Source organism: Dipodomys spectabilis, unplaced genomic scaffold (genome assembly GCF_019054845.1).
Source record: "Dipodomys spectabilis isolate Male_0828 unplaced genomic scaffold, ASM1905484v1 ptg000697l, whole genome shotgun sequence".
Lineage (NCBI taxonomy): Eukaryota > Metazoa > Chordata > Mammalia > Rodentia > Heteromyidae > Dipodomys > Dipodomys spectabilis.
The window spans coordinates 294,261-321,672 of NW_024871374.1; the positions used below are offsets into that span (position 1 = coordinate 294,261).

The window sequence follows — 27,412 nt, forward strand, 5'->3', positions numbered from 1 at the left end:
TTAAATATTATTTCAGCTGCGGGGCATTGCAGTCTTGATGGTAGTTCCATCAAGAACGCAAATTATATTAATATTCGATTTGGGGCAGGAGTGAGTTGGATTGTGATTTTTAAAGGGTGTTGGAGAAAAGAGAGGGTTAATGATGACTACCAACCGAGAAGGCACTGTGGTTCCATAAAACTTGGGAGTGGTAATTAGCATAGCCTAGCAGCCAGCATCTTTATAACTGAACTATGTATCCTAATTTAGTTTAACCCAAAGAGAAGCACTGTTGTTAGTGTATAAACACCTGACCTGTCAAGTAATCACCACGTGCTTTAGGAAGTATACAATAATCACAAGAGAGAAAGCCAAAACCCACAGAGCCTTTGCTTGATCCAGAAAAAAAAAACCATATATATGTGGTTTTGATTATAGCCTCCCTAATCCCTCATCCCTTAAAGATACATCCGTCCTTTGAATTTTTTTTTTTAAGAAAAAGAGCGTGGCAGTGTGATGATCCTCAAAAAAATGTCCAGTTACAAGAATAAAAACTACTAATTCCCTGAATTTGGCAACCATTGTTTATTATGACCTTGCCATGTTCTAACCCACTATTTCCTTTCTATCCTTCTCAGGATGCAAGGATTATATTGGGTTCAGGTTTTCCAACATAACAGCATCTGTAAATCCAGATATGAATGAATGGTATTTAATAAGATTGTTTTCGTTTTAGAATGAGTATTTATGTGTCATTGGAGAAAGAGCAGCAATGTATGGCTGTTTACGAATGCTATTGTGCCTGAGGTTAGGCTCTCCCCCACACAATCTGAGATGAAGCCAAGAAAAACAGCCCTGATAGACAATGCTTCACTTCACCTGCTACGATCCTGTGTGCATTTCATTTCTGTCAAGAGTATGTACAGTTAGGGTTCATTCGCCTCATTATTTTGTTACATCTACGTTACAGTTAACCAGTCTCTCTAGGAAATAATAAATAACCACTTTAAAAAACAATTGCTGCCTTGCGTTCCTAGAGTACAGTTTCCATATGAATTTGAAAAAAAAAAACACCACTATTGTTATGATTTCTCTGGCTTTGGAAAACAGAATTTAGACTCCACCAACTCTCATTCATCGAGATTGATTTTACACTGCTTTCCATAAGGAGATTAGAAAGCAGAAGGATGCAGAATGGACTGTGAGGGTCGGCTCCCCCAGGTCTTCAGAACCACAAGAACAAACATTAAATCCCTCTGGTGTGTCTACCTAGATCCTTCCCTATAAACCTTCCAGTTAACACAACCCCCATTTTCTTGGTTAAAAATCCCCTCCTCACTTGTAAAGAATTTCTACATCAGTTTAGAAAAGCTCAAAATGCATCATCTTTCTGTACAGGAAGTCCTCCCTTCTCTCAGAGGCAGGACACCACCCTGTTATTGTGGAAGACAGATAGATCAGCGAGGTCTGCATGGCCAAACATCACAGCCCTCCCCCAACCCTACTTCAGAGACCATTTTGTATTTTTAAAAAGATCCCAGAAGGTAGATAGGCATGTAGGGGCAGGCAGAGAAGATTCCCAGGATCAACAGAAGGTTCCACTCCCCTGTGCTAATTCCAGAGCTACTTAGAATAGCACAGGAGTAAATTCATGTCTAGATAAGATACTAAAGTAAATCGGAGGCAAATTACCCTTCTTTCTTCTGTTCCATGTATATTTCTGGCACTGTTCCCTTTTCTTCCCACCACTACCACCACCACCACCAAAAAAAAAAAAAAGTAGAGCTAGTTTGAGTGCTTGGCATGACTTAGCCACAGAAAAGCCTGGGTAAGACAAGTAAAGGTTGATGTGCACATTTCTTTTGTGCTGATGAATTAAGGATTTGAATTTCAGTTATCTTTAGAGATAGATTCCAAAGCAATGGGGGGAGGAGGGTTTTGGAGGGGAAGAAAGGACCATGGGAAAGGAGGTCTTCATCCATTCTTTGGTTCTGAAAGTTTTATATTTGCATTTCCAAAAAAGGCAAATAAAAAACCTAAAGGATCAACATAAATAAAATAAAACTTTATTTTTAATAATAAAATTAATGTTTCTAGTAAGGGAAAGATAGTATGTCATTCCTTTAGCAGTACAAACAATCTTTTATCCAAAAGAATACATTGGGTTTTATTGTGTCGTTTGTCTGAATACAGACTCAGTGGAATATCTAAATGATACCCTGCTCTGAACTCCAAGTTGAAAGTAAGTTTTTATTATACTTGAGGGAAACAATGGGTTCAGCTGCTTATTGCAAGGAGCAATTGCCAAGGGAGAGTTAAACTCAATTACTGTAACCATACTGAATAAAAAATACTGCCAAGAACAAAAATACGCTTGGGTAAAGACAGCCACTGAATAAAAAAAATCGACATAAAGCGTATCAAATATTTATTTATCTGGGCAACAAAGAACTATGATACATTGACAGGCATGAAAACTACTGCCAGCACAACTCAATACAATACAACTAGAACTGCTTCCAATATGGCCAGTGAAAAATACAGAATACCAGGTGGTCCCAAATGTTTGAAGTTCTTGGAACAAAAAGAGTGAGAGAGAGAGAGAGAGAGAGAGAGAGAGAGAGAGAGAGAGGAAAGAGAGGGAGAGGGAGAGAGGGAAAAAAATCCCTAACCCTTGGTTTAAAGACAATATTCATTTATTGCTCAAATGATGCTTTTAAGGGAGCATAGTGGAATAAAATAAACTTTTTTTTTCTCCCCACAATACATAGAAGGGTTAGCAAACCACTTAAGTTTAAAAATCTTTCCAGATTCCAATATCACATTTTGTCTTTCAGTTTAATGGAAAGCTAAATGTATAATACTAATTATATATAAAATTTTATTTTACCTTTTTAAAATCTGTTCAGTTGTTTCATTGTCTCTTTAACATGCTACAAGAAAGCTAAATGAATCCCAGAGGGAGGAAAATATCCCCCTCAACCTTGGATTTCTAAGTACCATGAGCCACATGAAGAACTAATAAGATTCAAAACCCACTAAACAAGAGGTAAACAAGATCACCAGATAAATAAAAAAAGGCTTAAAACAGACTCACCATATTTACAAATCCCATTAAATTACACATAAATAAATATATACAGAGACGTGAACACTGATCCCCTAGAGCTGTGAATCGCATTGCCAGAAAGAGAGTTCAAGTTGGTCGCTTTACCTTGCAGAGGGAAAACTTCTACAACTGAAAACAGGACATAGAACTTGGTGTGTTTGTGTTCAAGTTTATTCACAATACTGATAAAAATGTCATTATGCTCTTCGCAGTGTGTGTGTGTGTGTGTGTGTGTGTGTGTGTGTGTGTGTGTTTTAAAGTATGGCTACAAATCTGAACTGAAGTATATAAGGGAAGTGGGTGATTCAGTCCCATGAAGCTCATATAATTTTTTTTAAGTTACTATGTCTTTTTTTTTTTTTAGAAAAAAAAAGTTTTAAACGTCTGTTGTTGATGATCTGGTGGGTTTTCTTTAAAAAGAACAAAAAAAGGAGGGGAGGGGGAAAAAAAGGTTGACACACTGGACAGAACTTTTCTTTGCTGGCTTCACGGCCTGTTCTGTTCTCTTAGGCTCCACAGGAGGGCAAGGGGGTGTTGGTGCTGAAGGGGAAGTCGAGGGGGGGGGGGGAGCTGCGTGGGCAGCGGCTGCCCCACTGGCAGTGGAGAGAGCTGTCCCGAGGGTTCGGGGTTTCGCAGGGCGGCAGCAGCAGCAGCGCGCAGCGCAGCAGCGGTAGCAGCAGAAGTTGGGGGTGACTGATCCAGGGGCTGTCACCTGCCAGGTGCGGGGGGGAGGAGGGGAGGTCGCCAGAGGGCTGGTGAGGCGGGAGGGGGGGCAGGGCGGGAGCAGAGCCTCACTTTCTGTGCTTCTCTTCTTTGTCACTGCTTTTGGCGCTGTTGTCCGTGTGGCTGTTGGGGTTGTTGCTGAGGTACATTTTGTCCATGGCCTTGAGTGCCTCGGTGAGATAGTTCTGCAGGGCCGTGACCGCTGCGCACACTGCCGGGCTGCCGAAGCCGTGGGAGATGAGGTTGAAATGAGTCAAGCAGCTCTGGATCCCAGGCTCCAGGATGGGGTTGGGCCGCGAGTTCCCCAAGGGAGATCGGTCCTGAGCCAGCAGGTCTGTGAACTCTTTGCATATCTGTCTGCAGCGCACGAGAAAGCAAAGCAGAGTGGGAGACAGGGAAGTGAGACTCCCTTTAGCAGGCAATCAAGGTGACCCCAGGGAGACATGATTCAAGGTAGGGTCCCCACCCTGCGCCTGACAGGACCAAGGCCACAGACACAGATCCAGTGAGGTCCTGTGACCTTTCAGCTTCCACAAAACCAGCTCCCCACCTTCCTTAGCTGCATGCCTTCCTACCTGCAAACGCCTCCCACACACCCAGCTTCCATGGCTCCCCATAGACACAAGACAACATTCCAGACATTGGATAAGGGAGAGAAGAAAAGGAAGGAGAGGAGGAAGGGAAGGAGGGAAAGAGAAAGAATGAAAGAAAGAAGGGAGAAGAAAGAGAAAGAAGGAAAGAAGGAAGGAAGGAAGGAAGGAAGGAAGGAAGGAAGGAAGGAAGGAAGGAAGGAAGGAAGGAAGGAAGGAAGGAAGGAAGGAAAAAGAAAAGTTGGAACAGAAGTTTGTCACCACATTGATACAACTTTCTTTCCAAAACATCATCCCGCATTCTTCCCTACTTCCTTGGAGAGCCCTCCAAGGAAGAAACAAAACTCTCCACCCTCATTCACCTCCAAATCAAACCAGGTGGAATTTGGACAGAAAGCTAAAACTTGGTTTAGGATGGGTTTTGTCTTAAAAAGTAAGAATTAGGGGCTGGGAATGTGGCTTACTGCTAGAGTGCTTGCCTAGCATACATGAGGGCCCAGGGTTCAATTCCTCAGTACCATATACAAAGAAAAAGCTGGAAGTGGCACTGTGGCTTAAGTGGCAGAGTGCTAGCCTTCAGCAAATGATGCTCAGGGACAGCGCCTAGGCCCTGAGTTCAAGCCCCAGGACTGGGAAAAAAATAAATAAAAAGTAATAATTATTTTAAAAATAAACCTTGAACATAAAAGCCAACCAAGAGTACAAAGTCCAGGGTTCAAGCCCCAGTGCCTGCACAAAAACACTCAAACAAATATAGACCTAATAAAAATAGATGTAATGCTTTTGCTCTGTAAAAAAAAAAAAAAAATAGGTGCCCAAAATCTGTTCCTTGAAAATAATTTTAAGATGGTTTTTTGGAAGAAAAGACAGACAGTTTTCCATCCCAACCCCAAATAAAAATTCTCCAGAGAAAATTGGGCATACACTTAAGAAGCCAGGGGATGAAGAAAAGTTGAAATTTCAACTTTAAAAGTCAGAAAAACAGGCAGATAAGGCCAATACCTAGGAACTTCTGCCCCCAAGTTTAACAGACGCTTCCCCAAAGAGCTATTCGCCAGCTGGGAAGGGGGGGGGGGGGAACTAGAGGAGAAGCACTGACTGGCTCCTTTCACCTAAGCCAGCTGATATCCTCAGAAACAGACCCAAGGCCTCAGCTTCTCCCCTCTGGTATCATGCCCTCCTGTGACACTGATTTTTGATAATTAAGGGTTTCTAAACAAGCCTTCTCATTTCCACAAAACATATCAAAACATTCATTTTCTTTTCACATACCACCTGGAGAAGACGGTTTCATCCAGCTACCAATAAGAATGTAACTTAGACCATTTTGAAACCTATTTGACATCTTGCCTGTAGGCTAAAACTTGTGTGTTGGGGGGGGGGGGCCAGTTTTGAGGAGGAAAGAGAAGAAATGGAACAAGAGCTTAGAATTGGAACTAGGACACCTTCTGGCTCCTAGATTTTGCAGGCCTTTGCTTGACCTTTGCCCTTGGGGAACATGTTGATAGAAATGGTCATAGGCAAGCCTGGCCCCTTAGAAAATTTGATTCTGGTCCTCTTCCTGAACCACAGAAATCCACATTCATCTTCTATCAAACCCCGCCGCCTCCCACCCCCCCCTTACACACACTTCATTCCATACCAGTTAACTTAAACTTTCACAAATGAGAAGATGGGGTAGGAAAGAGGGAAAATATGAAACCATACTGACAATCTCACCAGTCCTGTATTTCCCATTTCACATAGATCATGGTTTATACATTTGTAACTTCAGCATTTACAACAAAACTGATTAGTACACAAGAACAAAAAAGAGAAGAAGAGAAAAAAAAAAAAAAAACCACCATTTTTGTTTCTTTTGACAATGAAGCAAAGAGACCCCACAGAGGTGAATGCCTTACTTTGTAGCCAGGAGCATGTTTTTTCTTGTCACTTGCTCATTGGGATCGGAATGCTGTCGGTTGAGAAATTCAGCTACTGCTTTGGCAGGAAATTCAGTTTCGCACACATACCCAAAATCTCTGGCTAGGTGGACGGCTTCTCCTGGCAAGAGGTAAGAGGGGGGAGAGCAAGAGAATGAAGAAAACTGGGATCAAAGCTTCCTCTCTGCTCTCAACTCCCTTATTTTCTCAACTCAGAAGTTGACTTAATCCACAAACTCACTGCTGTGTCACTATAAGTATTTTTATTTCCTTCTCTGAAAGACCCAGGGGGTGCACTCATCAGTGTAAATGACAGCTTGTCCTACAGTAAGGCTGAGATGATTTGGAAATGTGCCTCCTATCCCACCCCTACCTCCCCTGACTAACCTTTCCCCAACTTTCTCTTTTAAAATGATTCTTGTCTCCCAACCTCACACCTATCAACACATTCATAAATGATATTCATAATTACTCCTTGAGCTCGGGTGTAAGGGACATTGGAGGGTTTACATTTTAACTTGATCACATATAATTATCTGTTCATCCAAACCGATTAACCGAGAGGATTTGAGGGTCATTCCACTGAGTCTGTCTGTGTTGTTGATTTTCGAATCTTTGGTTTTAATTTCCTGAACCAGTTGGTTTTTACTGCAGGGCTTCCTGCCATTAGCTCCAGCTCCGGAAGAACGCATGCGCCAATTAGGGCATCAAAGCTCTTTCCGCAGAGCTTGTTTCCATAAAATGGAGCGGATCACAAACAATAACAGTTCTCCAAACTGCCTCCCTGCTACAGCGCTCAAGCCCCAGGCCCAGTCCAGCTCTGAGGCTATACCCTCAGCCACCACCACCATTTGCAGGGCATGTAATTCTTTTGGGGGTTATGAAGAGTGAGTCATCTACATACTGTCATGATTTTAAATATAATGCTACTGGAGTTGAAATTCTGGCACCAACCAAGTGCTGGGTTTTCAACCCATTACATTATTATATTTGACACCATTAATAAATGGTAATCAGAGGTTTCTTACACCATGTGTGCGTGTGTGTATGTGTGTGTGTGTGTGTGTGTGTGTTTGTGTGTGTGTGGTGGGGGGGGTGATGTACAAAGTGAGGACTTGAAGTCCACTCTGATAAAATCCAAGATAGAAATAAGATCAAATACCTTCTTTAAATGTAAGCATTAGTGTTAAGGCTGCCTGGATATAAATTACTAGCAATAATTTGTTCTATCAAAATGAGACAGAAAACACAAAGAAAAAAATATATGAGGGAACTATGTGTTTTCCCCAAATCAAACTTCACTTCAGCTTATTTAGTATCAGAAAACTTGGGAGTCTAGAGGAAGCAGAAGCAATAGTAGATTCTGGTAACCATTTTATCTTGAGCAGGAAGGTAGATTTTGCAGGCCTTTTGGTTTAGGGGTATGGAAGTGTGTGTGTGTGTGTGTGTGTGTGTGTGTGTGTGTGTGTGTGTGTGTTAGTTTAAAAGTTTCACAAGAAACTTTTTGTAGTTCATACATTTCTTTTTTTTTTCTTTCTATATTCAAACAAACAAGATAAATCTTTTAAAACTGTTCAACCACCACCCCCCTCCCCTGGAGAGAAAGCACAATTAAACAAGAGAGAAAAAAAACTACAAGGGCACCTCACCCTGAGCTTTCAGGACCCTCTTAAATCAGGATGCAGGTCAAAGATTCCCAAATTAATTCAGGAAGTAATGGTCACGCATTTCTCAAATGCAGATGTCAGAATAACTTAAGTGATTTACTGCTGAGTTCTTTAAAGGAGACAGGAACTTAGAGAATGTGCAGTTCTTCAATTTGTGCATTGTTCAGGTCAGGACTAGGCTTAGGAGGTGTAATTTTGTGGGAGTGAGGAAGAATGATAGGAATATATGCAAATAGGGTTGTTGGGGTTTTTTGGCTGACAAGAATTCTGTTCACTTCCGGTTATGGTCTGTGGAAAGACGAAACTGCCCAATTGATACAAAATATACCCAGACATCTGTACACTATAGTTAGAAGTCCCCTTCTAGTTAGCAAGGGGATTTACTTACCCTCCACTAGTGAAGTGAGCAGGGTAACGTTGGCAGCTTTACGTCTTCCTGCTGGCAGATTTAATCCTATTTTGTCCAGTTTTTCTCTTAAAGATCTTCCTCCATTTTTGGACTTCGCCCTGTTTCATAAATACATGCAAGATAAGGATCTAGAAAACACTGGGTCATTATGTGTTAAAGTCATTCTGAAAACTTCCTAAATTGTGCTTTTAAAAATTGAAAACTGGGGCGGGGGAAGAGGGAAAGAGGGAGAAAAACAAGAAGGGGTAACAATGTTGGACAAGAAATGTACTCATCACCTTATGTATATAACTGTAACCTCTGTATGTCACCTTGACAATAAAATTAAATTAAATTAAATTTGAAAACTAGCCAGTGGCTCACATCTTCAATCCTAACTACTCAGGACGCTGAGATCTGAAGATAACCAGGCCAGGCAGAAGGCTGTGAGACTCCTATCTCCAATGAACTACTCGGGGGGGGGGAAAAAGCCAGTGGTGGAGCTGTGGCTCAAGTGGTAGAATGCTAGTCTTGAAAAGAGACTCAAGGACAGAGCCAAGGCCCTGAGTTCAAGCCCCAGGACTGGCAAAGAAAAAAAAGGAAGGAAGGAAGGAAGGAAGGAAGGAAGGAAGGAAGGAAGGAAGGAAGGAAGGAAGGAAGGAAGGAAGGAGGGAAGGAGGGAGGGAGGGAGGGAGGGAGGGAGGGAGGGAGGGAAAACTGTGGCCCAAGACCTCCAAAGAAAGATCATGGAGATAAATACTTGTTAAACCATAAAGCACAACCCTCCTTCCATCCCTCCATTGTCACTGCCACTATTGTGGCTGGATGGAAGGTATCTCATTTCCCAATTCTCTAAAAAAGAGCCACAAACAAACATACACAGCTCTGATCTCTAGAGTTTGAGGTATTCTTGAGTTTAGATGATTGCTGTATATTTTCCCTGTTGTTACAATCACACAAATTCCCAATGGAGTCTTTAAATTGTCTTTTCAAGATCTGCTGTTAGGTTGTTCAGAGTAACCAAAGTTATCATCACTCTCACATTTCATGTGCTGGCTTTGGCCCCAAAGGGAAATTCATTTCACCAAGTGTTTACATGCCATGTCACCAGCATAACTGGAAATGTCAAGGGCTGATATCAGCCTTTAAATTTTTCGCTGGTTTCAGAGACAACGGAGGCGGTTCTAAATAGATGTCTAAATAGACTCCCGTAATCAGAAAGTGGTTAAGATAAATTGTTTAAATAAAACAGCAAATTAATTAATTTCAGATTTTATTCCCTACTCAAGGGCTCTTTAATTGTGTGGATTAGATTATACTCCCCTAGGTAAACAGCCTCCAATATTGGGGATGGGGGAAGGGAAAGGAAAGCAGGGGGCAGAGCAAAGAGCTGTGTCAGAAAAGATCAGGAAGGGAAGGCTAGGTGACTGGGAAGGAGGAAGAGGAGATGAGATGATCATGGACGTTAAAAACCTCCCAAACACTCTCCTGACCTATGCTCATTGGGGTGGAGCTGTGGGTCCATAAATACACATAAATACACAAGTCTTTGCCCTTATTTAGGGGAAAGGTAAACTCACAACACACACCGTGGGGGGAGAGCCCTCGCTCCAGGGAAAACTGTTTACCTAGCTAGCCCAGCAAGGTCTTATTGACGCTGCAAATCATGCCAACCCGAATGCACTGAATGCACGAACACGTGCTGTGCACGCTGGCACAGCTCAGTAAACCGGATTCCTCTCCTTTAGTCAAAGCCTTTTCCTCCCCCAAAACAATCCCATTCAAGGAATGGCCGGTGGCTGTTGGAGTCCCGGCAGACCGGTCAGGAAAAGCAAGGAGCAGGAGTTTTCCTGGGCTTGCAAGGTGTGCACTCAAAGAGAAAAGGCGGCTGCGCGGCGCCCCGCCGCTGCAGCAGCCGGGATTGAGCCCACGGCAGGAGTGAGCTACGCATGCGCACAGAGCGTTGGGTTGGGGGGCGGGAAGGGGGAAGAGCGGAGTGCCAAGTGTCCAAAAAGCGCGCCGCGGCCAAACCAGGCGCGCGCCCGACCCTTCGCACACACTAGCACGAGCTCCTGCGCGCGGCTGAAGCGGCGGACGGCGCAGGCGCGCGCTGGCTGGCCCCGCCTCCACATCTCACCCATTGGGCTCCACACTCTTCTTCCCGCCCCCTTTCATTTCCCGCGAAGGGAGGGCTGTGGCGCGAAGCCCGTTGGCCTGGCCGCCAACACCCAAGCGCAGGCGCAGTGTGTCCCCGGCCGCGGGGCGGGGCGGGTGGGGCCGGGCCTGGCCTGGGCCTCGCCTGGCCTCACCTCCGCAGTACTCCGCCCAGCAGCGACGCGTTGAGACACTCGGGCGGCGAGAGGCGCCGTTGCACTTCCGCCACCGTGACCTTGTACTTCGAGGTGGAGCTGAGGAGCGAGAGGCGACCCGGAACTGAACAGAAGACTTCGTTGGGGTTTACCACACCGCCGAAGAGGTTGTCCTTGTTAATGGGGATGGCGGAGACGGCGTTGCTGTTGGACTTGGACAGGGACACGGGGCCTGCGGAGACAGAGGCGGAGGCCGCGTGTGGGCGCCGAGAGCCCCCTTCCCGCCTCAACCCCACACCCCGGGCCGACGGGCGCGCGGCGGCCACTTGCCTGCCTGCCCACGCCGCACGGGGTCCCGCGGCTCTCCGCGCCCGCGCCCGCTGCCCGCCCGCGGGGCGCCGGCCTCCCGCGCTGCCCCGGGCCCGGCCGGCCGCGGGCCGCACGGCGGCATCGCCACCCCCGGGGGCCCCCCCGGACACCCCGGCCCCGTGGGCCCCTCGTGGGTGTGGAAGGCCCTGGACCCGCCTTCCTTTGCACCGTGAGCACACGTTAGGTGTCTCCTGATTTTTTTTTTTTTTTTGCGGAGAAATGACTTCATATCCCTATTATGAAAAGCAGCTGACCGTGTAGATGACCACAGGAGCATTTCAATCAAGGCACCCAGCCGCGCATGCCTACCCCCCCAACCCCCCCACCCCCCGTCCAGTAGACCCTGTCTTAATTTTCCATGTTGAAAAAGACTAAAAAAAAAAAAAGACCCAAGATGTTGGAGATCCCGTCCAAGGCCAGTCAAGAACAAGCCTGAAGAACATTTCCCCTTCTGTTCTTTTGTTGGGCAAACACTTCACAGTCTAAGGCCCCCCGCACAGGGTTAGGAGACACAGTATTCTTCCGAGTTAACACAACAAGCTTTCATTGTTGGTCCTACCATCGTTAGAAAAAAAAATAGATTTTAAGACCTCGAGCAAGGAAGTGTACTTCATAGGTTGCTTTTCTTAACACCGATGCAATCCACTTGCACTCTCAGCCATTTAAGTAGAGTGTACATTTGTATGTGTGTGTGTGTGTGTGTGTTAATTCCACATGGAGACCTAATAATGTGCCCACATTTTCATCACAGTGCTCTTCATGCGTTCTTTAATGGGGTATGCTAGCCGTATGGGGAGGTGGGGGGCTCTAGGTTTTGGATAGATCACTTGTGACATTAATAGCTCTGGGGAGGCTAATAGAGACAATAGGAGTTAAACGAACTCTTGAGAGATTACTAATAAAAGAGCCAATTATCATGTCGACTTGGAAAGAGCATCTCTTAAGATTTATCCCTTGCACATCTAATTTGACGTGACAAAGACTTCACAGATGCAAAAAACTAAATTTTAAACTAGCGAAAAATATACTGATTTCAGGTTAGAAACGAGAACCGTTTTATATAGCATCGTCTCTGGTAATGCCTAAAATCCTGAGATATAACATTACCACCATAGCCAAAGGAAAAAAAAAAAAAAAGCTGCTACCAAGAGTGAATAGCATTTCATCCAAGAAAGTTTATTTCTACTCACTATAAAATCCAGTATAAGTTACAAATCCATTCAAACACTGAACACTTCTCTAACAATTTCTGCTCTAAACAAATATGCTAATAATCTTGACATGTTCAAGATGCTAATTTTAACCAAAGCTAAATTTTGTTAACCTAATTCACAAAGTTTTTTTTTTTTTAATCTTTAGACAGCTAACCAGAAACTAAATTGAAGGACATGACACTTTATGTTCTTTGACAAGGAGTGTTTTTCATCATTGGTTTTTACAGTAATATAAAATCATGTGTACTACTTTAGCATGGTCCACTTCTTAACCCTAATGTTCTTAACTCCACACAACAACGAATTAAACTATTAAACCATTTTCAGAGTTAAAAATGCCACTTCCAAATCAGCTCAGTCAACTCTAGCACAACTCACGTGTCTGTCCAAATATCATTAAACTAAATTAAATGGTCAAATCATGAATCAGAACAAAGCTAGCCTGTTGCCACTACCCAGATACTGAAAGCTGATTATTTAAGCAAAGCTCCTCTATGCCTATCTGTTTGCTAATTCTGAGCCTTTAGGAAATCCTATTTGAAAAAAATAAATACAGCTCTGCAAGTTCTTTTAAATAGTACTCTGCTTGTAAGGACATGCTTGGAATGCAGAAGGAAATGGCTTACCTTTCTTAATTACAGTTTGATCTGGGATGTTAATACCCGGGTCTTCTACATGCTGCAACAAAAGGATACACATGGATGTAAGTGTGTAATCAAAACAAAAGGAAATGAATATTCCCTGTGAGGTGGGGGAGGGGAAGGCAGAGAATCAAAATTCTCCCTCCCTCATAATGACATTTATATACAAACATCTTATCTTGGCTTATTGGAATTTGGAGCTTTGCAATTCAAGAGGTTTCACTGCACACCCAAAGCCAGTATCTCCTCCCCCAGCAAATAATCCACATTTGAAGCGGGTGGGTGGAGGATAAAACTTTCTTTGGAAATTAAATCAAGTTTAGGGGAGTAACTAATCATTCTCACAGGCAGTAGAAGTACACCTAGCTTTAGTCTGGCATCTCAGCAGCTTCTGCAGCCAAAGCCAGAGAAGCACAATAGAAATGACAGGGGCGGAGGTAACAGGAGTGTGCTGGAAACCCTTTGGGTAGTGTAATAAAGAGCAAGCACATGCCTTCACTTATATTTAAAAAAATAATATTTAAAGACCACTGCCTAAACTAGATATGACAGGACTGTGAAAATGGTTCAAAACAAAAACCTTTGGAGGTTGCTTTCCTGTTGTCCAGTAACACATTTGCCATTGGTGAGGTTTCTTTTTTTTTTTTTAAGATGGATGGATATATGTGTGTGCTAGAGTCAAAACGTGATTAGAAAGTAAAATGAAATCATGTTTTCTAATGCAGAAACTGACAGGCAATATAATGTCTGGCTGTGTTTACAAATTAGCACCAGTGCTGCTGAGATAGAAGATTTCACAATCGTTACCAAACACAGGCATTACCATTTAAAAAACTATTACTTCCTTCTCTAGTCTTTGTCCAACAATAATACTGATTCGAACATTTTCCATTCTGTCTTGGATTTATGCTCCTGTTAATTGTGCCTGATCGCAATGATTCCGGGTGGATGGTACTAAGTTGCTTTATTACAGGTTTTATTATACTCAATGCTCTCATTTGTAACTTGCCTAAAGTGCTTCTGGATTTAAGTATAATTAAATTGAGAAATGTTCAGAAATGACTAGTGCTACAGTTCTTATGTTTTAACTATATGGGAAATATGATCCCTCTATGCATGCACCCTAAACCCATAAAGTAAATGTAGTGTGGCATAATACTTTTATTTGTGTTATTTCTAGACCTTGTCCATATAGGGAAGACTGCTAAATTTAAAACCCCACTGAGATACTAATGATTAAATAATTTTCACCATCGATTTGATTTTCTTAAATATTTAGCAGACTTTCTTATTAAAGGTTAACTGTTGCAGCTTGGGAAAATTGAAAACAACCCCTTTCCTGACCCAAATTCCTTTGAAAGAATTTTTTTTCCCTTAAAAGGTGGGGGAGGGAGAAGGAAGAGCAGCAACTGGCTTTCCTTGGCTTTGATTTGCTCTTTCTGCTAATTTCTCCTACTGGCTAATTTTACCACAAAGAATCACCACACAGGTACTAAGAATTCCCACCAGCCACTACCTGAAATTTTTGCAAAGTAGAGCAAAAGGTTACAATATTGCAATTCAAATATTCCAAACAAGGTAAAGGATTCAGAGACACTTTGGGAAATGGAACTTTAAAAAAAATCACTTCTAATGATTTTTTTTAATGCTTTCTTTATAAATTACTACCCTGCTCATTTTACTTCCCAAAATATGCACTGTTAAGTAGCAGTTTTTAAAGACATGTAAACATGAACACACACTGCTGGCTGGCCCTTCTACTAGTTCAAGTACCTGCCTTCCTGTTCTCCAGGCAAGGCTGCTAAACAAAACCAACAAATTGTAGTGATTAACTGAGCTAAATGAGAGACGCAATAAATTTTCTATTTTTCCTATGGAACTGAAATAATGTTTAAAATCCACTAAGTGAGCAGGTAGGTTCATGTGACCATTTCCTCTACAGTCTAATACAGTAATCATTAAACTGTCAACGGACATACTGCTGCTATATTTGATGCAGTAATTTGAAATAGCATTTTAGCAAAAATCACATCCAGATACATTCCCTTTCCAAAGAAAAAGCAGCTTTTACAGAAGCCTTTACAGCTTTAATAAAATTATTGGCTTGCTCTAATTCCATTTCAAGAAGGTTGTGAGGAAACTATAAATATATAGAATTGAAACAGAGATGCTGGTTTAAACATAATTTTAGAGAGAATTTTCAAATTATCAATCTCCTGGTTTGCATTGTAAACAGTAAATGTGCTAATGCCATGCTTATTTAGAAACCATCTCAAACTGCATTTATTGATAACTGAATTAGAACTCAAATAACATATTACTCAATAGTCTCTGAACATTTAACTTAATAGAGAGTGTAGCCAGTTCTGATAGGCATTTGGGAATCTGGCTAATGATTTATGAGGTCAGCACTTAGCACCCCTAGGAAGAGAACAGAGTTGAATTTTAATATCCCTCTGCTTGGGTCTGCAACTTACTTTTCTTCAATCGGGATAGGATATAAGTAACTTTTAGGTTTGCCTAATGCTTATAAGATCCAGCTTAAAGGATCTCAGTAGGTCTCTCTCGCTTCTTTTACATTGTGTGGCTATTTGAGGCTCTCGGTGAAATCTTAACATCTTTCGCAGGACAGAGAAACATCCCCACGCCAGACTCAGCGATGGAACTAGATCCTCCCGCAATCCGTTTACTGTCGGAGAGGGGATCGGATGGTTAATGATGACACTCGTCTGATTTATTCCTGTGTCGGTGGTAGTGGCCATGGAGGCATTGTTTCAGGCAGCTCCGGGAAACCATTGTTCTGGGAGCAGAACTCTCAATTACTTTTTAATTCTTTTTTAAATTCAGTTGTTTATTGGGTCCTTCAAGTATTTCCCTCCCCTCCCTCCACAAACGTTTTATAAAGGAAAATATATAATAAATATATCATATCTGCATATATAAATAAATAAATATATATATATCTCATTTAGGCAAACCCAAGGCTCCCGGGATGCTTGTTGCCAGTATCTTCTTTAAAACTAGGTGCGCAGGGCGTTGCGCCCCCCTTCCGAGCGGCCTCTTACCGGGACGTCCTCGATGGCGTGAGGTAATGCGTGGATAGGGAGGTCTCCGAGTCCCGAGCCGAGCCCGTGGGGGCCGTGCAGGAGGTCCTCGTGCCGTCGGTAGTCCCTTCGAGGATCCAGGCCCGACAGCTGATGTGGCAGCCCCCGGTGCGGGTGCAGGAGCCCAGACTCCTGGCTCTGCCTCTGGCCGGGCCAGCCCGGGTGCTGCGGCTGTGGCTGGGCGTGCAGGGGGTTCAGGCTGTAGGGGTCGTTGACGTGGGAGTAAGGATCTTGCGACTGGGGGTAGATAGGCTGGTAGGGCGGGGGAAAGTAGGGGGGCTGGAAGTCGGCATTAGGGGTGTGGGACAGCGGCGGGGCGCTGGTGTAGGGAGATTGACCTACAGTGCCCAGCTGGGGCAACCGTGCCGTCCCGTTGCTGGTGCCGTCGTGACGGTCCTGGAAGGGGGCGAGAGAAAGGAGAGGGGGGAAAGAACAACAACGAGAAGTCAGGCGTGGAGTTCAGCTGTTCCCACTCAATACACGCGGCCAGCCTGGGTGGGAAATTGCCCGTTCCCCGCCCCACCCCGTAGGCCACCGGGTATGTGTGTGTGTGTGTGTGTGTGTGTGTGTGTTGGGAGGGTTGGGGGTGGGAATCAACTCTATTCATTTAGGAAAATAGCCCCCAAGTAAAACAGGCCCTTCCAACAACGCGAAGGAATTAGATTGTGTAAATAACAGGGACACGAGCGACACTCCTTAGGCGGTTCATTCAAAGGAGGGGGAAAAGATCCAAAAGGGTCTCCTGCAATAGAACCCGTTAAATTGCAGCATAAAAACCTCCCTGAAGCAAAATTAAAACTCCTACTAAATATTAAAGAGCAGAAGCGGCCTTTTCCTTTCTCCCCAGATTTGAAATCGGTCTGCTACCGCGTTATTGTTGACTCTCTTCCATTTCTTTGGAGGGGGAAAAAAATCATAAACCTTCAAAGACTATTACCGTTTCATGACTATTTAAATAGAAACATATTTCTGCGCATGGGGGGCTGTAACGAAAGCACACGTTTAAATTACCAGCTTAAAGAAGGTTTTAACTGCAGGATCAGGGGGTCTGTGTTTTCCGCTTCCTCGCTTAGGAGCCTTTTCCACCACAGGGGCGATTTATGATATGAATGGGGGAGAAGGGAGGCATTCAGTCAAGGTTTAAAACAGATTCAGCCTTTACTGGGTTTGGAAAAGAGAGGTGCACCCCAGAGCGGGGGGCGCCCCCCCTCCCCGCCTTTCCACCCCAGCCCCAAAGGGCAGAAGAAACGCCTGACTTTATATTTCTCTATTGCAATTCAAGCAAAGAGTTGATTCCAGGGAATTCGAGCCCTCGGAGGCTCAGAGGCAGGCCCCCGAGGGTAAGGGCAAACCGAGCTGCGTTTTTCCTACACGTAGACAAGATTAAGAATCAAATGTGGAGACGATTTCGGGAACCAGGAAGGGCGCAAGGAAAATAAAGAACGTGGCAAGAAGCGCCTTGGGGGAGCAGCTGCGGGGTAAGTCTGCAAAGAGGTAGAGCAAGAGGCGGGCTGTGGGGGGGGGGGGGGTGGCATTGCATTCGAATGAGGAATGGAAAAGAAGAGCGAGAGATGGGAGGAAAGGGGGGCGAAATGCAATGGACAGGGGGGAATGTCTTGAAGGAAACGGAGTCCGGGAAGCCCGAGTCTTTCAGGCTGCTTCGCCGTACCAGGTTTCCAAGCCTTCAATTCTTAAGGAATCAGGGAATGAGGGATGGAGAGGTGGAGGCGGGGGAGGGAGGCTGGGGAGCGGGGCTTGGGGAGAGGGGGGGCGGACGGGACTCACCATAGCTGAAAAACTGTGAACTAACATCTGCGAAGAGTCTGGGGTAACCAGTCAGGATGGAAAAATAAAAAAAACCAACAACAACCAAGCAAGCCTGGGTGGAGTACGGGGCTGCCCCGCGGCCCGAGCGCGCCCCGACACAAAAGGCACCGAGAGCCCCCGCGCCACCTCGGGCTCCGGTCACCGCGCAGACGCTCCGGCGAGCGCGGGGGACCCGCTCGGCTCCATCCGAACTTGAACCACCGATTCGCTCGGCGCCTTCCGCTGCTCCAACTCACGGGCTCTATCCTGCCGTGATCGATTCTAAGTCAAAAAGTTCTTTTTCAAAAAGAAGAAAAAGAAAAAAAAAAAAAGAACCCCCCTCCCCAAAAAAAGGCAAAAAAAAAAAAAGTGTGTGTGCGTGTGCGCGCGTGCGTGCGTGTTCCTTAGTAATCCGTGTCTCCCCCTCTTTCTTAGCGGCGGCTTCACTTGAGCTTCTAATAACCGCGCTGGCCAGCGTTCCTGGAGCCTCCTAATAGCAGATATTCATGACTATTAATATTACACGAATACTTAATAAGGGAAGAATGCCTGGAAATCGAGCGTGAAGCGGAGAGGCAACTCGCGCCGGAGCCGGCTCTCAATGCAGTCCATTGACGGGAGTCTCAGTGTGGCAAATCGGAGGTGGGGAGAGGGAGCGCGAGAGACAAAAAGCGGGCGAGAGAGGGAGCGGGCGAGCGCGCGGGGGGCCGCGGCGCGGCGCCTGGCGAATCACAGGGAAGGGGCAACATTTTAAAAGGTTGCGGGGCATGCAAAACTGAAAGAGAAAGAGGGGGACGGGGAGACCGAGGCAGAGGGCGCGGAGAGGGAGAATGCGTCTGCGAGCGTGTGTGAGAAAGAAAGTGTGGGCGAGGGAGAGGAGCTCGGAGTGGGGAGAGGGGAGGGAGGGAAGGAGGGAGAGCCCGGAGAGGAGGAAGGGAGGGAAACAGGAGGGAGGGAGGGAGGGAGGAGGGGGAGGGGGCTGAGTCGGAGCTCACGAGGGGGGGGGGAGGTGGGAAGCCGCGGGGAGGGGGAGGGGAAAGGAAGCGAAGAGAGGACAATCAGACCTAAAAGGCTGGGGCAGACCTCGGGATGCGGCGGGGGTCGCGGGTAGCGGGCGGGAGCTGCCGGAGACCGCGTCCGGGCGTTCATCGGGCTCTCCGATCCGGAGATGCTCCCCGGTCCTCTCCGACCCCGGGCTTCCCGGCTCCTCAGCCGGGCCTGGGAGTCGGGACTCAGCTGCCCGCTGCCGTGCCTCTGCTCCTCCATAACCCGGTGCCTGCCTGGGGACCAAGCCCGCCCACTTCACGGGCCCTTCTCCCCTCCTCGATCTCCTCTCCGAGCCCGGGGCTGTGCTCTCTCCGTGGCTGCTGCTGTTCTGCGCCCTGGGCTCTTTGGCAGTCCGGGTTCCGAAAGCCCGGGCCAGGACGCGGCCCCGGGCGCGCACAGACGCGAAGCGGCCCAGCTAGGGCGCCGCTGGCAAGGGCTCCCGGCTCAAACCCGTCCGACTGGCTGGGCCACTCCCGCCCGACGCCCCCCCCCAGATGACACGGCTAGCTCTCTCCGCGCCCGCCGCTGCCAGTCCGCCCGCTGGGTTGTCAGAACAAGCGGCACCTCGCCCCCGGCGTGTCCCTGCAGAACCCCGGCAAAAATCAAACAGCCCCGAGCCGGCTCGGGAAACCCGAAATCCCCGCTCCAGCGCGAGCTGCCGTCACCAAAGTTCTGACTTTACCCTCCTCTTCCCCCCTCTCTAACACACACATTCACGCGCAGCCCCCCCCCCCAGCCCCTCTGGGGGTGCAAGTTCATCCCTGCCTTTCCCCTCCGGAGCCTTTCGGAAGAGGTTCGGAACCCGCCCGCGCCTAGAAGTGGGTTTTGGCCTCTGTGAAATGCCCTAGCCTGGGGACCAGAGCTCAGAACCGGTACAGAAGGAGACCCCCCGGGGGCTCGGTGTCTTGCAAACCTGCCAGCAGCCCCCCCCACCCCCACCCCCGCGCCAGCCAGGCAAACAAAGCGGCTGGCCTGACGTGGGGTCCCGGCGCCCCTCCCTGGGCGCGACAGGAGCCCCCCGAGAAACGCCAGTACCGGTGGGATGTCACCCGATGCCCCCTCCACCGGGAAGGGTGGGGGTGGGGAGGCAGGAAGGAGCGCCTGGAAGGAGCACGAAGTAAAATAGTATTCAGAGAGAGAGAAGGGAGAAGGGAGCGGGTGACACATCGTTCACATAAACCCAGTTTCTGATTTCAAGTAAAGACAAGACTCCCGTCGCTGCGCCCTGGCGCAGACGTCGCGGGCCGGAATTCCCAGTTCCAAATGCCAAAAAGAAAGAAAGAAAATGGAGGGGGCGATGACAAAAGTCAGGGTCGCTAACGCATTCAGGTATTCTGGTCTCGCCCACCCCTCTCCTCTCCCCGGGACGCATCAGTTCCTTTCAATGGGGTTTCAAAAGGGAAGTTGAGGCCGGTTCTCAGTGACTCCAGCGAGCGGATGATTTCGTTCTCTGGCCTCGCCTGCAGCCCTCAAGAAGTCCAGCTCTTGGGAACCAATTGAGTTTTAAAATAGGTTCCAAAGGGACGCGTTCTGTGGGCCCGGCGAACTGGCGGCACCAAAGGCAGCCAGTCACTGCCAGGATTCCCACGGTCGCGCAGCTGAGCGAGTGCAGGGGCGGGTGCGCCGGGACCCGGACCGGCCAGGAGGCTCCACACCGCGCGTCCTCGCCACCGCCACTGCCACCTCCGTAGGGGTGTAGCTCGGCTCGAGAAGCCTCTTAGAACTTCTTGAAACGCAGAGACTCAGGCGTGAGCACCGCAGCCAGGGTGAGTGCTCTACTAAGCCGAATCCTTTTACAGAAAGGTGCAAGCCGGGTCCAAGCAAAGTGTGCGGGGGAGGGGAGGGCCCTGTCTCCAGATCCAAGAGGAGACCCCCCCCCCTCCTTAGAAAGAACGGAAGGAAGAAAGGAAAAGAGGAGGAGGAGGAGAGGAAGATGAAATAAAATAGAAGAGAGGAAGTCACAGGGGGAAAGGGCTTTCTTTTCCTTTCTCTTCTTTGTAAGTTGGGCCCCCAGATTCTCGTTTAAGACACAGGCGGAGTGCATAGGCGCGTGCCTAATTGCCAGCAGTTGTTTCCAAAACCCATTCTCAATTCTTCGTTCCCCTCTTAGGCATAGCCAAAAGTGGTCAGAAAAAAAAAAAGTGGGGGAAGGAAAAGTAGGACACGATCTTCCAAGTGAGGAAATGGAAAAGAAAAAAGAAGAAGAAAAAAAAGGAGCGTCCGCGTCCTCCCGCTCCAGTTTCTCCCCGGAGTACTCCGCGCGAATCCGAGGGGCGGGTGCTGAGCTGGTGAAAGTTTGTTCCACCCGCGATTCGCAGATGGCTTGTTGGGAGAGGAGGTGGAGAGGGAGGGTCGATCTCCGGAGCCTGTGGCCGCAAAGAAGACTGAGCCGGCGCCACGCTTACCTCGCAGTCTTCGTACTTGATATTATCCGTCAGTTTCCAAAGCATTTTCATGGGTCGGCGTGAACGGATTTGTCCCTCTCCGCCTCGCACCCAAGTGGAGCTACTCTCGGGGTAAGCGCAAAGTGCAGGCTGCCGGCGGTAAGCTCGGGAGGAGGAGGAGGAGGAGGAGGAGGAGGAGGGCGAGGAGGAGGAGGGAAAGAGGAGGAGGGCGAAGAGGAGGAGGTGGAGGAGGAGGAGGAGGGTCAGGAGGAGGAGGAGGGCCAGGAGGAGAAGGGCTTGGAGGAGGAGAAGTGTAAGAGCTCCCGTGTGCGCTCGGAGGTCTCCCTCTAATGGTAGAAACTTTTCCCTTTTCCAGCTCGGCACCAACAGCCTAATCGCCTCATTAGCATATCAACAATAGTCCAATTGCTCGCCAGAACCACATTCTGCCGCCGGCTGCTCGGACCCAGGTATAAAGGCCTCTCCAAGCCTGGACCTGGCTTCCAGAGCGCACGCCTGCTTGTTAGGCGACAAAATTCTCCCAGAACTCCACTCGCTCCCTGGTCCCAGTGGCCCTCACTCCAGCCCAATTTCATCCCATTCGGCTTTCTCTCGCTCTCTCTCGGCTTCCTACAGGCTAGAGATGCCCCCACTAACGCTGGATTATACGAAGAGTCCGAGTGGCTGCGTCTAGGGACCGTCGCCACCATTCAGGCTGCCCTTTCGGCCCCGTCCAATTTTATTAGAAATCATTACCCCTTTCGCAATTAAATATAACCACCAAACTAAGACCAGAGAAGCCACTCCAGGATTTTTGCCCAACAAGAGATCGCCTCCACTCATGACAGCTAACCCCTCGGGGCCGCAGCGTCTTGGGAGTTTTATTGGCTTTTGCGCATTCCCCCAGGATGGAGATTTTGTCAAAGGGCTCCGGGTTTGCTCGGCTGGGGTTTGCAATCTCTTAATTGCTGTGTGTATAATAAAAGTTGTACCCTGAAGAGGTTACTCGACAGCTCCAGGGGTTAAATGATTTTCCTCGGTTTGTATGAAGCTGGGGCCAACTGACAATTCAACATGATGTTCGGGCTGAGGCTTCCCAGGTGCGACTTAGAAAAGACTACAGAACTCCTATGGAGACTCCAGTCGCTTCCGCAGTGAGCCAAAATGCAGAGCCGCGTGCGCCTGCAGATCCATACCCAGTCATACATGCATCAAAATAAATCATCGGGAACCAACACTTCTCTCTACTAATCTGCTCTGGTTTTCCCAAGATTCCCCCTTTTAATTAAAGAAGGGAGAGTTCCATTATGATTTGATGTCACTACGCGGGTGCACAAGCGGCGCAGTGCCCGTCGAACCAGAAACCGAGAGGCCGGGAAGTCACCCCCTTGTCCAAATAGGCTACTTCGGGTTCTCAGGCTACACAACAGAGTCTGTTTGCTCCATTGGGATTTTTTCTTCCGCTTCTTCTCCCCCTTGTTTTAGGGAATTTTTTTAAATAAGAAAAAAAAGTAGGGGAGACCTAATTTGATATTTTAGAAATACAGAGTAACTTCTTTGGCTGACCTTTCCTCTTGTCCACACACACACACACGTTTCCATTTGTCTTTCTTCCTGTGGAATGCCACAAACCCCTAAACAGTAAATCTCCTCTTACCTCTGGTTCATCTGGGTCTGTTTCTCAAAAAAATCTCCCAGATTTCTAAAATATATCCTGTATGGAGGCAGAAGCTGTTTGCAAATCCCAGTGCTTCCTAACAGGTGGGATTAAAGGCAAGGGAATGGAAAAACCTCACCCCAACCCCATGCAACCCTGAAGTGGGCCAATTCTCCCTCCAGAGGACTTTTCTTCTGGGAGGCCCGATGCCTCCCAAAGGCTGGAGATAAGGCTAGAGCTGGCAAGGGAATCCAGTGCCAGAGGGATGAGCCTTGGAGCCCTGGGCACTCCCTTGCAACCGGCTTTCCTTGCCTGAACAGTTCTTTGGCTGAACGGGCACCCCACTCTGCCTAGGAAATTGTCTACTTCCAGGGATGGACCCTGTGGGTCTGCCCCAGGGCCAGCCGCCCCGCACAATGACTTGATGTCAGAAACTGGGCCACCGGGAGCCGAGTACCGCTTACTCCGCCATCCTCCCTGCGGCACCCATACATACCCCTGGTCTGTGACCTGTAGGCCAAATTCTAGGCCTGAGAGCACAATGTTTTACACCCAGCAGGCTTGCGGTAGTGCTTCAGGGAACTCTTAAGTTTCGTTTTCTTCTCCTTCTGCCCAAGGGCTGAAGAAGGCCTTTCGGACTCTCAATCCCACCTCTCCACCCCTCCACCCCAGTCCCGAGCCCCGCTGATCTCTGGCTCCACACCCGCAGGGATTGCTAAATTGTTGTGTATTCCTGCCAAGGGCGCCATTGAGGTGTAGATTGCGGCCTGGGAGCCCTCAGCAGCTGCCTGCAGTGTGCGCACCGATGAAAGGCTAAAGAGGGAGCCAGCCCAGCCCCGGCTGAGCGAGCTTCATTACCTCAAGTCACTTGTCAAAGCTGAAACCCCGCTGGGTCCCCAGTTCCCTGAACTGTAGCTTCAGACCTGCGGTTAGGGCTGAGGACTCAGGCCTGACCTGGGGATATGGAGAATATCTCTAGCATCCGTGACAGACAGAAACTCGGAGGGGAGACATAAGCGCCAGATGGACCCTATAACTTGTGGTTGTCACTGCCCAATAAAGCCAGGTGCCCAACTGGACGAGCCTGGTGAATCTGGCCCTTTGGGCCCCAAAAGTGCTTCTTCCACCAAAGATTCAAACCTCCATCCACTTGCCAAATTTTGACCTTTCTGAAGCAGACCCTGGGCTCCCAGCTTTCAGTAACAATCTTCCCAATTCCAAATTTAGTTGGCTTTGCCAGAGGCCTAGCTCCACGCAGAACTTAGACAGTGGGCATGTTCTCACTACCTTAGAGCTCTGCAGCAAAATTTGAGAGAATCTGAGAAATCTCCAATGATTATTGATAAAGAACCCCCTTCCCTCCACTCAGTCCCCTCCCCCCTTCTAATCTAGAGACCCCCAGAGAGGAGAACTAGGAAGATCCTTGGGCCTACAGGGGTTGGGAGAGAGAATTCCTGCCTGTATTTGTTGTGTGATTTGCATCCTTAGATCACAATTTGGTCTAACTTTGGGGGGGGGCAGGTGGTGAAATCGCGTTTAGTAACTGAATATCTACTATACAATTAAAAGTAATAAATACAAGGGGAAAAACAAATATGAAATGTCTTCCTTTCTCCAGTTCCTGGGAATGTAGTGAAGATAAGACTTTGTGAACTTTACTGGCATGACTGAAACAAGAAGAAAGACAAACCAAAACAAAACTAACTTTCTTTCCCAGAAGAAGCGGGACCTCGATTTTTTTCTTTTTCTTCTTTGGTTCGGGAAGGTCAAGGCATTTGATTTGAATGATCTCAGCAGACCTGTGGCACTCTGAATCTCTCACTAACTAGGCCTCTCCTGGCTGGGTTGAAAACAGGGCCCCTGAGGTTCTGATTATGAAATCGGAGGCTGAGGAAAGGCAGCTAAAGTCACCTGGCTAAAGTCGTCCTTGTTTTCCCAAAGAGAAAAGTCAGAGAGAGAGAAAGAGAGAGACACAAAGAAAGGGAGAGGGAAAGAGAGAGGGAGGGAGGGAGAGAGAGAGAAAGAGAGAGAGAGAGAGAGAGAGAGAGAGAGAAGCCCTGGACGAATACCCCTGTGCCCAGGGTCGGGGGAAGGGGAGGACGTGGAGCTTACTAGCCCTAGGGTGCTGGCGGCCTAGGAGGTCAAGTTTCGGCAGCCTCTGGTTACCCAAATTCATGATCCCTCGTCTTCCTACCCTCCATTCACCCACAATCCATAGCCCAAGCAGCGAAAACTCGGGACTTTAAGAAATGCACGGCGTGACTAGCTAAACTTGGGGCAAACTCTTTTTAAGGATCCCTCAACACAACACGCTCCTACTCATAGGCACCCCCTTTCCATTTCTGTCCACATCCTAGGTGTCCCTAAAACCTTGTGAAGAGGGCACCAAGAAAGAGAAACGAGGGCACCCGGAGAGACAGGTGCACCAGCACCCCACGCCAGCGCAAATCCCTGGGACGAGGGCGAGACTGAAAGGCACAACAAGCCAGGAAGACTCCCCTGCCTTCCACTCCAGCCCTGCGTCCACTCCCCCTCCGGAATTAGTCATCCACCCGAGTTTCTATTTGGGGTGGGGGTGGAGGGGAAAACGGATCCAGCCTAGACTGCAAGTGACCCCGGGGGGCCACCTGTGGAGCGTGCACCGGACTTTTCCCGGAGCCCAGCACCGGGGAGGGAGGCGCGCGTCTGCCCCCAGCACCGGCGGGCCGCGAGTGCTCGCTTTTCCTGTCTTCTCTCCTGGGAGTACTCTGGGGTGCTGCCGGGCGTGCCTCACCTCCGACTCCCCTGCCCTGGGCCACGGCGCTTCCTCTCCGCCTTTCACCCCCCCTCCCTCCCGGCCCCCTCCCCCGCTCCACCCCCGCCCACCACAGCCCCAGCCAAGGCAAACCCCCGTACCTGCCAGTCCCCCATTTTGGCAAGTAAGGACATCGCGGCTCGGCGCTCCTGCGGACGGGTCCCCGCCGGGCATGGGCTGGAGGACGCGGCTGGGCCCGCTCCCTGGAAATCCTCCTTTATTTATTTATTTAATTTTTTTTTTTTTACCTGCTCACCAACATCTCACCTGGTCATAAAGAGCTGGGTTGCTACCTGCCGACGCATGCGCGCTGGCCCAGGAATTCACTCCGCCAGCCCCACAGTCCCAGCACCTCGCTGAGTTGACCTGGGAAGTGATGGATTTATAGCCACGGCAATCTCGCCCTCAGCTTCAGCTTCTCCCAACAGCCCTAACCCGCTTCCCTGGTCAGTGCTACCTGACTGGGGAACCCAAGTGGACTGAGGATTGGGGTTCTACTGAGCGCCACGCGAGTGTGAGCTTGGGTTTTCGCACTGGTGAACAGGGGGCATCTGTACCTCTCACTCCGTGACCCTCCCACACCCCACCACCACTTTTAGGTTAGAGGGGTGTCTACTCTGGGTGAGAGGTGGGGGATGGGCAACCCTCCAGGTTGGGTGCGCCTGGACGCACGTGGTGCTACTAACCTCCCCACCCCCTCACCCCGCCTCCTCGCCCGCCCCACGAGGTTCAGGGCACCCGCGTTAACGGATTTGAGTCTGACACCCCCAGGGCTTTTTCTGCCTTGGATCCTCCATCGTGTGTGACTCAATTGGTATATATATATATATATATGTATATGTATGTATGTATAAAGTTCGTGATTTTTGTTTCATTTCTGTCTTCTACATTTAGTCTCCACCCATCGCAGAGGGCAGAAAAGGATCCTACAAACGTGTTCTCCCCCCCCCCCCCCACACACACAATGATGCTGGAACTTAAGGCCCACCTCCTCCCTACTCTCCCCGCCCCTCCCCCACGCCCCCATGGCGTCTGAGCGCTTTATCTTTTCTACTTAAAACTCTTTAAAAGGAAAGTGGGGCGTTGGTGGCTCTGGGATGGGCAACTGAGGTTTGGGATTGGGGTTTACTTTCCCATGACAGATAAAAATCACTCAAGTGATTTCACCGCTGCTTCTAATTAGAGGGGAAGCTTTAAAACAGCAGTCACAGGATTCGGGGCTCCCAGGAAGCTCACCTGCGTCCAGAGCCACACCTGGCTGGGAGGGAGGCCTGGGTGAGAAGATACCGTCACCCCTGGCTGGGTTACCCCCCTACAGATCACAGATCGTGCCTAGCTAGCCCCTTTCCTCAAAGCTACAAGGTCTGGGTTGTACAATTCTTGGGCCTGGGGAGCTTGAGACAGGCTCAGTTAACTCTGCCTGGGCTTCCGTGGCAGGGACTTCAAGAAGAAACAAAGAACCGGTTTCAAATCGTCTTCTCTGACATGTCAGACAAATATGTGTAAAAGGTTAGCTCACCACTGCAGAGTGGAGAAAGAAATCTCTGACACCAAACGCCTTTCCAACCCTGCGCCTGGAGCTTTCCACAGAGGTGGGAGGGGGGCTCCCCAGGTGGCTGTACACCTTTGCCTGCACTCCCTGGTCTGGGGTGGTGGCACCTCTCTCGTTGGAGCCCCCCATGTCGCTTCAGCGTTTGGTCTGTTGGAGT

The 27,412-nt window shown here is 48.3% G+C and overlaps 1 protein-coding gene across 4 annotated transcripts; it reads right to left on the reverse strand.

Annotated features, from left to right (window-relative positions):
* Window positions 1–2,390: 2,390 nt before the first annotated feature.
* On the reverse strand, window positions 2,391–25,881 carry Tfap2a (transcription factor AP-2 alpha). Of its 4 annotated transcripts, none has more exons than XM_042672326.1 (7): window positions 25,805–25,881; window positions 15,977–16,411; window positions 12,897–12,948; window positions 10,688–10,919; window positions 8,379–8,497; window positions 6,303–6,444; window positions 2,391–4,168 (listed from the first exon to the last, which is right to left on the reverse strand). In XM_042672326.1, exons 1-7 carry the CDS (start codon window positions 25,835–25,837, stop codon window positions 3,880–3,882), a joined length of 1,302 nt encoding a protein of 433 aa, XP_042528260.1. In that variant the 5' UTR covers window positions 25,838–25,881; the 3' UTR covers window positions 2,391–3,879. The 4 variants fall into 4 exon arrangements, with proteins under 4 accessions (XP_042528260.1, XP_042528259.1, XP_042528258.1 ...); XM_042672325.1 differs by lacking the exon at window positions 25,805–25,881 and adding an exon at window positions 21,274–21,411; XM_042672324.1 differs by lacking the exon at window positions 25,805–25,881 and adding an exon at window positions 18,905–19,049.
* Between the last annotated feature and the right edge of the window lie 1,531 nt (window positions 25,882–27,412).